The following is a 12,079-nucleotide window of genomic DNA, read 5'->3' on the forward strand; positions in this document are numbered from 1 at the left end:
ATCAGTGCTACAAGGAAGAGGGGATAAAAATAGCAGAAATTCTTCCTGCAAGAATCCTTGTCCCAGCTATCAGTATTGTTTAATTATCACTATACTTTAATTAACTATTACTGTTGTGTGAAGGGGCTGTGACTATATGTTCCTTTGAATATCAATATTTGGAGGTCTTTCAATGGTACTGGTTACTTCAGCTTCATTTTAGGGAGAGCTGAATATGAACCAGAGAGATCTTTAAAACATAGGTAGAGTGGGACTCAGGGTCTGCTGGGTCTCCGCTTCTTCTGGAATGAATCCCACTTACATCATCTTATATCTTCCTGCATAGTTTGCAGATTAGGGGTCAAATTCCCTGGGTGGAGTTGTGCCTTAATTGCTTTGAATTGCTGTCCATTGCTCTTGTTTGTGACTAAAATGACCTTTTTTTAATTAACATTTCAATAGTAGTTTATTATTACTTTCTGAAGAAATATTATTAACATGGAAAACCATCTTCAATTCTCCTCTTTATTTTTGTGGGTTTTTAATTGCTAAGGAAGTCATAAATATAAAGACTGATAATAGAGGAGGGTGAGGATTGAGAATTAGTTTCAGTATCAGTAGTTTAAGGGCAATATAATGTTAGAAGAATGTTATCAAATGATTTGCAATGTGCTCAGTCCATTCTTCCTAACGTATTTTACAAACAATTTTTTTTTTTTCCCCAAGGCAGAATTTCAGGCTTCTGCAAGAGATTTTTCTAACATGGTCTTGTCAGGCTTGCAGGTGAAATAACAATTTCTGCAGTATCTCCAGGAATCTGATAAATCTTTCTGACCTTAAAGTACAAGTTAAACATTTCACTCAATAATCATTCTTACAGATCTTGTTTTCATGTTAACAGTGGCAGTACTGGTGAGAGGCAACCTTTCACTCATACTGAAGCTTGCTAAATTCTGATCGTTTGCCAGTTCTCATTTGGAAAAGAAATGTGTGACACATTGCCTGAAATTTTTGCACTAATAAAAAGCAGTTTGCGTTATTGAAAACTGCATTTCTCTGGTCATTTCTTGCAAGCCTCCAAGGAATAACCTCTTCTACCTTGTGGAAAAGCTATGTTGTGATGAAAATGTATAAACCTTGTGGCATATGATTGAGACAATGAAAAATTCTGATTATTTAATGTGTCCTTATCATCTTGCCCAACAATCTTGTGAGATGTCCCTAATTTGTTCCCAGCCAGAGGACAGTTTAAATGTCACCTCCTTTGGGGGGTGCAGTTTGAAAGAATATTAGCATTAGGTGGGTGAGAAGCAAAGTGATTTGGAATGAAGACTGTCAAAGCTATGCTTTACAATTGGACTCTTTCTCATTGGTGTCAGATGGGTACTCCCTTTGCCTCTTCCTTTCCTGTTGGTGTGGAAGGGAAGAGAAAGAAAGGAGCTCTTTGGTGCTATTGGTGTCAGTTTTCTATCTCCACGCATGTATAATGGAAGAACAATCCCATCTGCCCCAGTCCTGCTCCTACCTCTTTTCCCTGCGTGGCAGGAACACGAGTACTCTCACCCCAGATAAGCCTTGTATCCTTTTTCCTCTCTCTGACAAGTCATATTTCCAGCAACCCTGCAAACCCAAGTGCAAGATCTGTTCAAACTCAAATATCCCCGGTTGAGCTCCTGCAGTGACAACTCTCAGGAAGCCAGTGATTTGCTGCAATACAAATTGGAAGAAATAGTGACAAGGTCCTTCGCACACTGAACCTTGTCTGTGACACACAGACACCATGATCTTACCCATTGCTATGTATTACATCTGACTGATACTGGCTTGTCAGAGTCTCTACTGATAATATGTTGAAGGTGCAGCTGTTACATGGGTAGCTGCAAGAGGAAAAGGGAGAATGTATATCTCTGCCCAAGGAAAAACAGAGAGGCATCTATTAGTGCTACCCTGTCAACATTACACTCGGCACAGGAGTCATCCTTCCCTCACCCACACCAATCCTGTTGTTGGGCAAATCAACTCCAGTGACACTTGGCACCTGCAGTTGAATTTGGTCTCACTAATGGCTGCACAGCAAGTCAATTCCATCTCATTAGTAGTTCTTACACAGCTTTAGGTACCAGATTTGTTGCTTTTCCTCTTCTAGCTGACATAGATGAGTATAGAAAAGCTGGTCTAATTGGTGCTGCCAGTCTATAAAGAGAACTCTTCCAAATCTTCCATTTCTTACATAAGCATATTTTCTTTCATATAGGAAAAAAAAAAAATAGCCTCAAATGCACAATTAATTTGTTCTTTCTCTCTTTCTTCCAGCTAGTTTTTACTCAGTTTACACAAAAGGATGCATAGACGATTTTAGAATTCCAGCAGCATACACTACTGGACATGAGGCTCAGAGGCACAGCTTGGTAGCCTCACATATAAGGATTGCTGGTACAATCACACACAAGTAGTATCCTTGTGTTTAAGACAGGATGTTATTTCAGCCTCCAAAGGCTGTGAGGGATTACCGTGCAGGGGACACACACAGAAGAGTTAACTGGAAAGCATGAAAGAAAACTGTTTTGTTAAAAGTACGTTGGGGGATGGAATGGAAGGTGGGAAGCTCTTACAGGACACGTTTATATAGACATCATCTATTCATTAAAGAGAATAAAGTTGTATGGGGCTTTGAGCAACCTGGTCTAGTAGAAGTTGTCCTTGCCCATGGCATGGAGGGCTGGAATTAAATGGTCTTTAAAGTCTCTTCCAACCCAAACCATTTTATTATTCTATAGGTATTTATCTCCTCATTGAGTTGTGTGGTGTTTTTCTTGTTTGGTTTTGGTTTGGTTTGTTTTTTTTTCCAGAACTTTGAGTGCAATTAATATCTAAGGAACTTATTTCTAACCTTTATCAGATTGTCAAGGTGAAGTGCAAGAATAATACCAAAGTGCAAATTCCCAATATCCCTTCACTTCCAGCTTCAATGGCTGAGTTTTCAGATAAGTCTAGTGATGTATCTGGCATCTGTTTTAAAGTTTCTTTACCATTTTTGCTTTATTTAGATGCCAGAACCAGACATTGGATTTTCTGTAGGTTTCCAGTACAGAAAATATATGAAGGAAGATTAAAGACATAGGTACAAAATGGTAGCAATGAGAAACATGCACTTATGCCTGCCTTTGTAATATGTTCTTCTAATCAACTTATTTTAATATCTTTAGAGACAAATCTTAAAGAGTTTTTGTTCCTACAGGATGTAGAATGTGCACTGTATACATATGTACATTCTGTATACATATGTACATTCTTAGATGCATTTGGAATCTAGTATAAAAGTCTAACTCAGCATTTTTTGGAAAGACTGTATGAACTTTAGGTGGAGGGTGCTGGAGATGGTTTTGTGTGGAACACCCCAAATAAATGCCAGTGAAATCTTTATCTTATACTATACCATCATGTCTTTTGTTCTTAACTTATTTATAGGAACTATCTCAGATTTTGGCAGAGTTTCTGAGTTTTCTCAATTATATTGTTTTTCATATGCCTCCAGTCTCCCACATGCAGAGTCATTTTCCCTTCATTCTTGAGCCCAACTGTTCTGTGAAACTATTGCCTTTTTACTCAGGAGATCAGCTTTCTTTATGTATTTATAGGGAAAAAGATGATATTTCTGAGAGAAGTGCAGAACCACAAAGCCCAGGAAGGATAAGCTGTATTCCTTCCTAACTTGAACTTCAGAATCAGAATATTTCTAATTTATACATAACACTATCTCTTACGCATTTGCAACACAGAAATTTCAACAGTGTAAACTGACATGCATGAGATCTGAATCTGCGCATTGTTATTAAGCAATTCTTATATATTCTTTCTGCTTTAATTCTGAGAAGTGAGGTTTCCTTCCAGCTAAGTTTTCCAATAGACTTGGGAAAGCTGTAGTATCACAAAGCCTCTTATGTTTTTATTACATAATAAGAACATAATAACCCCAGTAGAGATTGCTGTCCCATATTTTCTGTTAGAAGAACCTGTTTTCTCTTTTATATAAGCATATCACAATTAAATCTTTGGACTGAAATTCTGTAGGTGTCTACTAGAACAATCTCTTTTTGGTGAATGTTTCAGCTAATATAGCTCAGCTATTTTTGAGGGTGAAATAATGTGAAAGGACATTATTGTATTCATATTCATTTTAATTACATTTACCATGTCATCTCCATAAAGTTAATTGAGGTTAAGTTTGGCCCAGCGTATAATAAATTTGTGTACAGCAGCTAAGAGAAGGGAGACAAATTCTTCTCTTGTCTCTGATCTGCTGCAGCAAAAAAAAAAAAAAAAAAAAAAAAGGGAAAGCTTTCCTCACTCTCGATGTAGGCAATTGAAGGAGGCTGGAGGACAGCAAGAAGAGGAATCAGGTAAAAAGAGTATCAGGGACCACGATTAAGGGGAGAATGGGAGCAGACACCATAGAAATAGAAATACAGGGCACTGTTTCTTTCTCTTCGAAGGCATGTCTGCAGAGGAGACAGCAGCTTTCTACTATCAGCTTACTCCTCTGTAGAGAATTATTATTTAAAGCAATAGAGAATTATTATCTAAAGTTCCCCAGTTTGCTCATGTGGAGAGATGAAGAGCTGGCATAGCACCTTGGCAGGAGACAAGGAGGTCTGTTTTACAGGAGAGATGAGTGGCTGCTACCATTGGCACTGATGAAAAGGCACAGGAAAGGCTCTGAAGCCTGCAGACGTTAACGGACTGGGTTCTTACCTTCTCAGAGTGGGGCAAGGAGGCAACATTAATTCCAGGCTTTCCTGAGTTTTAAATATTTGATTTTGTAACCTTGACATACTTTAAAATAAAAAAAAAAAAAGCACCAGCTGCAAAATATATATATATATCTCTGAGCTAATACATAAAGAAAAACAAACAAACAAACAACAGTAGTAAAGAATTAATAAAATAGTGCTGTCTCTGCCATGCATCAACTTGGCACAAACAGTCAGCATCTTGTGCCTAAGTATTTGTTGAACTGGGTTGTAAACTTAGAATACTTCAAACTGCCAAGGTTGCTGACACCAATAACCAGTGTATAGTAGCTTAGTGACGAGTACACCCTGATTGTGTATAAACATCTTGCAATGATGAAGGGTGAAATCTGAAAAACAGTCAACGAACTGAAAGCCGTAGCTGAAACAAATAGCTGCATTTATTAATATGAATGAAAATATGTAGTCGTCTTTTTTTTTTTTTTTTTGGAATGGATCATGTGTTGGCTCAGTTTGCCTAAAGCCTTTTATGCTAGCAGCAATAACCCAAAATGCATTTTTTCCCCCATTTCTTCCCCTAAATTTACAGCCCCCTATAGGTTAATTAACATAAAGAGGAAGAAAGGAGAAATGACATTTTGTATGTGTTTACAAGGCAGATAAATGGGATATTAACCCCACCTCATCACTGTCGCTGTTTGCACAGCCTGTGCTGCATGCACTCTTATACCACATGATGTACTTATAACGACATGATTGCACAGCTTCTCACTTCAGAACAGGGCTCTGCCTGCGCCAGTTCTGATGCTGCACACAAATTCTTTCAGGATATGATTTGCAGACTTGTAGTCTTAAATCATACCCCGTACTGTGAAATATAATTTTAAATGTAATAGCTTTGTAATGTTTCCATGATTGCCTTAAAAAGACCTCCCCTAGATTTTGCAGGATATTCTGCAGAGTAGCACTTGAGAGTTCTCAAGAGTACATCTGTAAACTAATCAGTCCATCTGAAAAGAGTGAAGATTTAACAGCTGAACAGGGTGAAGTATTGCTTATTCCACTGTGCTTTTTGAAAGAAAGCCATGTTGCTCTGGGACAGGAGATTTGATATTCAGAAATAATTCATGTCCATTATTAAGCCCTGATTCAGCGAAGTATTTAAGTATGTCCTGTTATGCGCCTCTCAGCTTTTGATTTTGCTGCTGCTTAAGAGCTCTACTGAGTCAGAAGCAGAAAGCTAAATGGAAAGGTGGAGATGAAGTTTTTCATGGCTTTGCTCATATAAAGCCTATTTCATGGTGATTTTAAATGAGTGCAAATAAAAATTCCCACTTATACCAAGTTAGCTTCATGAGACTCCACCAGGGGTACAAGTTTGGAGAGGTCAACTGGGCTATTTTTACGGGTTTTGATCACAAATGTAATAGAAAATGGACTTTTTTTTTTAATTTGTGTGTGTGTGGTCTGAAATGAGGTAGTCTAAAAACGGAATGTAGGTTTTCCAGCCTACTTTGAACCATCCTGATTTGGTCCCTGGCTGCAATTCACTTTTTTGAGCTACTTTAGTGTCTCAGGTGATTCCCAGCAGTCACCGCCAAATAACCAAGTACCTTATCTTTCAAATGCTAAACTTTCCACCTAGGTGGAATCAGACTCCCTGATCTTCAGCCTGTACTGTTCACTGTTTGGATGAATTCCAGGATCATCTTTTAGGAGTCATATTTCCCTATTACATGTGTAGATCTAGGTCATCTTCTACTGCTAACAGATCTTAAGAATAGAAGCTTGAATTCTTGAGGATTTTTTTCTCGATTTTTATGGACTCCTATTTTGTGTATTGTTTGAACAGATGTTTTTTTTCTGCTGTTTGCATGTTAGGAATTCTTTGACCTGCCCACAAGCAGGGAGATAAGAGCAGTAATAGGTGAAGTTAGGACTGCACTGGTACAGTTAAATTCAAGGGGATGGGAGCCATATGGGGTTTGTTGATACCACTCCCCCTCTTTGGTTTCTTCAGCATTTTACTAGCAAGTAACTAAAGAATTCTATCCTCATCCACTCTACTGTTCTTCCTATGTGTTAAGTATTTTCCAGACTAGATTAAAGTGAACGTAAGACATTACTGGGTGAGATGGGAGTTGGATGAAAAAAAATGAAGACTTTGAATGCACTTATCTATAGTCATGTCCTTGGTTCAGCCAAAGTCCAGCCAATTAAAAGGCTGTTCACAGCTAGTATTTTGCTTGAGCAGACCCTACAGTTTCTCCACTGACAGGTTGCCAGCAGTATAGCAATTGTCCATAAGTTCAAGTACCTTCCTCCACATTTTGTCGATATGACAGTGAGTGCAGTCACCAGTAATTTATTAATCTTTTCAATTATCACAAGTTATGCAAAGTGTTCTCTTTTAAACACGACAAAAGGGCTTGTTTTAAGCTATTGAAGGAATCTTCTATTTTTTCATCTTAATTCTACCTTTTTTTCCCCTCACTTCTTTAGGGAAGCAACGTAATGGAAGACCAGGATCTGCTGGAAATAGGAATACTTAACTCTGGACACAGACAGAGAATACTCCAAGCAATCCAGCTTCTCCCAAAGGTATAGTTTCTGTTATTATCCAAGCAAGGGAATTAACACCGACAGCTTTCACATTATTTAAAACACTTTTTTTTTAATGGAGATAAACATAATTCCCTACTGTTTTTGTAGCCATTTGTTGCATGTGCAAAAGTGGCATAAAGTAATGTCACACTGGACCTACCTTGTGTTGATGTAGTTGACAAATGAAGCAGAACAGAGTAACATCTGTAATTTGAAATGATAGTTGTTTGGAATTTATTGTAATGATTTAAATGATAGCTGTTTGGAATTTATTGTAATGATTTTCGTCTTTTCAATCTGTTTATAGACTGTCATTACATATGTGTAAATAAGGCTGTCAATGAATACCAGGTGTTTGTCTTTATATAGCAGATGACCTAAAAATACTTTGCCTTTTGAAACAGGAATAATATAAACATTCTTCAAAACTTTGAATGAAAAATGCTTTTCCTAATACCTGTCTTTCATGTATGATTTGGAGATTTCCTGCAGGCTCCACATTGATTTGCTCCTTGTATTTTTCTTCTCAGCTGTGGACATAGTAACTTGCAGTCATTTTTCCAGTCATTTTTCCAGTCATTTTTAGTGCTAACTGATTTAAACTATGGATTCTAAAATCAGCGGTGTAAAGGTGTGGTTCTTATATTTTACACACCAGAATATATCGGTGCAGGCTTCTGCTAATGTTTCTACATACAGAAACCTGAATAGGTAAATGAGGGACATACTGATTTGGGGAAGCTGTGTGAGAATGAATGAGCAGCAATAGACACTACTAAAGCCCAGGCCGCCGCAAGTGATACAAATACTCACTCGGTGCAAGATACTGGGGCAGGAATAATGTCTTAAGTGCATGGAGTGCTCTAGAGCTTGGTAGCAGCATGTGTGGAATAATCAAGGTAAATAGAGATTAGTCTGTTTGCAGTTTGATAACACTTCAGAGCTAAAATAGTTGTTAAAGGACATTTCAGTCTGGAGCATGCGGATGACTTTGCCAGAAGAGGCTTTTTTGATGCAGAGGCTTTTTTTGATGCATAGTTTATTAGATAAGTTCTTATGATGACTGGTAAAAGAGAACAAGGATTTATTTTGTATGGAAAAAATGTAAAATTATGAACTGTATCTGTTTCTGGATGTGCTAGACAATCTGTATATACTACAGAATGAGTTTGTGCACTGATACACTGAAGATGATTAAAGACAGCAATGTTCCACATAGCGTTTTTAGACAAATGAGATAAATGGTACAGTATTAGGGTATATAAAAAGTAGTACTTGAAGAATTACAACAGATATTTATGGTTTAACTATAAATTTATCCATTTTTGAACAACGCTATCATTCAAAACATTTTATGTGATTTTAATGCCTGCTCTTAGCTGATGAAATATTTTTGGTTTTGACATTTCTTAGGGAAGCCAGAATTTTTGTATTCCTTCTTAAATTATTCAAAATTAATGAATAGATTTTTAATATATCATAATTTTAGTGCTATCTAGATTTGGTAACTGGCGTTTATGAAAACATTGTTAATAATGTCTGCTTTTGGAGAATATACTAATGCTGAGAGCCAGATTTTGTCATATGACTCCAACTAAGGTATTTTCATAAAATATGCTTAATATGAGAAATTATTATAGAATCAAGATCTAGAAGCTCTCTTAAAACCAGTTGAGAACAAGCTGTTTATGCAACAATTAACATCTTCTGAACCAAAGATAATTAAGTAACAAAGAAAGGCTTAAAGCATGGGCTTCAGTGGAGGTAGTCTTTAGCAGCTTCCTTGTTGAGAAAACAGTCCTCAAAGACCAAGTTTCTAATGTGTCTTTGATGCAAAAATATCATATTAAAGTAAAGGCAGCCAAAAGCTGTGCATCACATTTCTTCACTCAAATGATTCACCAACACAAGAGAGCTTACATAGAAAAAATACTTAATTTCATATTCAAAACCCAATTCGTTTGAACAGCTGTTGGAGTAGTTATGGGGCCCACAAATTGGGATTCTGGTAAATTTTATCTCATGTAACTCACCCTTGAAGTATTCACAGCAGTTTGCTGAAAATCTAAAAAACTTTCACATCCTGCAGGAAAACATTAAAAGGTTTCTGCATATCCATTTGTTGATAAGTTCAGCTCTGTCATCATCCATTCAAAATAGTCTGTACCTTCTAAATACTTTAAGATTTCAAATCATAATTGGATTATTACTAATTTGAATCTAATTAAATATTCTTTTAGTTGGTTTGTTTGAAAAGGTACCTCTTTTCTACTCATTGTTTAATTTAAAACTTGATGACTCTTTGCATTTTAGTAGTTAGCAATATGGCTGCTGCTGCTGCTGTTGTTAGTTTTACTATTAATCCTTCCTGTCTTGTCATACTTCTTAACTCAGAAGTTGAGGTAGAAGTTAAATGCTTTAAAATATATCTACAGAATGACACTTCCTTAGGGTCATATACTAAGGCAGTATAGAATAAACTTAGAGGCTAAAAAATCAAGAAACTAATCTATTGTCAATGTTTTAAAATATTCCTTTTTAAAGCTTCTTTTGTTATTCTCATCAGCCTACATCTCTGCAGCCTGAAAAAGCAACAGGCATTTAGATTTTGGCAAGACTAACTGACTTTGATCACTCCTAAATGCTGGTTTCCTAAAGAGTGATGAGATTTCTGTATTTCAAACACCAGAAATGTGTTTAGGAACCACTTGCCAGAGCTTGAAGTAGTTTTAAACAGGAAAAAAGCAAATACCTGATGAATTAATTGTTGCATTTTATTATGTTGTGTTTAACCAGTATAAAAAGGCATGTTTGACCCTTTTTTTTTTTTTTTTCAAAATATAATCTTTCCTTAATTATTTTGTATTTGAGGAGAGCATTTCATGAGAGTAAGCTAGTATGTTTGTAGGGAGAATAGAAATATTTCAATGAGATCTCTGCTTTTCATTATACCCTTTATTTTTGTTGGATTAGAGATACAGCCCAATCCCACCTTACATTAATGTAATTTAAGTTATTCAAGTTTCACATTAATATTAACTAGAGCACTTTATAGCTTATTATTATTAGATAAGGTTAAGACACTCCAGTAGAAATATAATTTGTAAAGTTAATTCTTAAAATAGAAATACTTTATACATGACACCAGTTTTAGAGTAAATCTCATTCAGCTGTATAGAGTTCTAGGGACAATGCCTAAAAGTATAGTACAAGGACTTCAGAAAAATATATATATTTTATACTGAGGGAGAACTTGTTTGCAAGATACGCTTAATTGACTAAGAAAATAATAGCAGCCACAGTGTATCATTTTCAAGTTATTTTGGCATCCAAAGCCTGTGTGCAATTGACTTCTCAATGGATTCCTAAGAGGCTGCAGTGTTTTTGAAAATAATTATCCTAGCTTATCTGAGGACCTAGATAAGAAAAGGGATTGTTTTCATGTGGGTTGCTCAGTGTATAGCTCCTTCTCCTAGCCCATAATGGGAACACACTCTCTCATTTGACAAATGGAAGAAAGATTATAGTTGAAAGCATCTTTCTTCTGGCTTCAGAGCTATTCTTACAGTATGCAGCTTGTTTCTTCCTGCATGGAGAGGTCTCAGGCACAGAGCATGTCTGGGAATCTTGTAGCAGTGGCATGCCGGCAGTAAGCCTGCTTCCTGGGTGCAGACAAGAAGTAGGACATGAGTGGGGTATTGAGCACATGCTCTCTGCAAGTAGTGTTACATGAGCAGTAAAGCTGTGCTTCCAAAAAGTGCTAGATCTATTACTCATAAGTAACACCCATTTTTGCAAGCACAGTAAATCTGGCATTTAGGAAAACAGAACTACTGTGCCTGTGCACATTAACTATGCTGTGTATATAGCAGACAGGGACCTCATCATATGTTTGCTATTGCTATATATCTGGTTATATCTTGGTTTAGACGTTACAGAGCTTAGCAAGCTATTTTGAGTCATGGTATTTAATTATCTCCCATTCAGCACAGCTAACAGGTAGATCACTGCAACTTCCATTCCTAAAGATAGTGACCAAACTAGAAGATGCTGCAAAGTCAAGCTCTTAATATTTATGACCCTTTCTGGTGGTGACTTCTTGCTTCTGGCCTGCTGGAATTGAAGATGAAAAGCAGCATTCAAGGGAAGTGCTTTGTACCCTGCTTATTCCTCCTTCTAATGCCTTTCAGAATTACTTGCCAGGCTTGGAAGGAGGTCACTCGCCTGCTCATTACACTGTTTATAAGACCTTAACTATAAGGACAGAGAAGAAGAGTTATAACCACATAATACATGAGTGTTGCAACTTTGAAACACAAAGGAATGGACCAGTGAAACAAAGCAGTTAGAAACATCTATGCTATAGCTCAGTGTGTTTACCTCATGGTCTCTCCATGCGTGTGCTTCAAATTTGTCTGATTAAAGCAGTCCCACAAATGTTTTACATTTTCCTTCTTTCTGTCAGTGAGCCACTCTAAATGGGATACACTGTCATTTATCTGTTTTGTGTAGATTACAGTAGCATGTCACTGGTCATGCAACCATTCCCCATACAGCAAGCCTTATTCCTATTCGTGCTTTTTTACACTTTCTTAATTGTGGTTGACTCCATATTGCCTGCTGTCTACACTGAGGCAAGCTAAAATTCTATTTGAGAGGGAGTGCTATTCTTTTCCTATTCTCTTTCTTCTGCAGCTGGCCCACTGGTCACTATACAGAGCATAGTTAGATACCTCTGTACTCCT

At 36.9% G+C, this 12,079-nt stretch overlaps 1 protein-coding gene across 8 annotated transcripts in view; it reads left to right on the forward strand.

Moving 5' to 3' along the window:
• ANKS1B (ankyrin repeat and sterile alpha motif domain containing 1B) overlaps positions 1 to 12,079 on the forward strand; it is a 439,567-nt gene that overhangs the window by 259,475 nt on the left and 168,013 nt on the right. For all 8 annotated transcript variants that reach the window (XM_038180703.2, XM_038180699.2, XM_038180684.2 and 5 more), the window contains one exon: positions 7,233 to 7,331. In XM_038180703.2, coding sequence (XP_038036631.1) covers positions 7,233 to 7,331 — 99 coding nt within the window. The remainder of the gene's footprint in view (positions 1 to 7,232; positions 7,332 to 12,079) is intronic.

This window comes from Anas platyrhynchos, chromosome 1 (assembly GCF_047663525.1).
Source record: "Anas platyrhynchos isolate ZD024472 breed Pekin duck chromosome 1, IASCAAS_PekinDuck_T2T, whole genome shotgun sequence".
Classification (NCBI taxonomy): domain Eukaryota; kingdom Metazoa; phylum Chordata; class Aves; order Anseriformes; family Anatidae; genus Anas; species Anas platyrhynchos.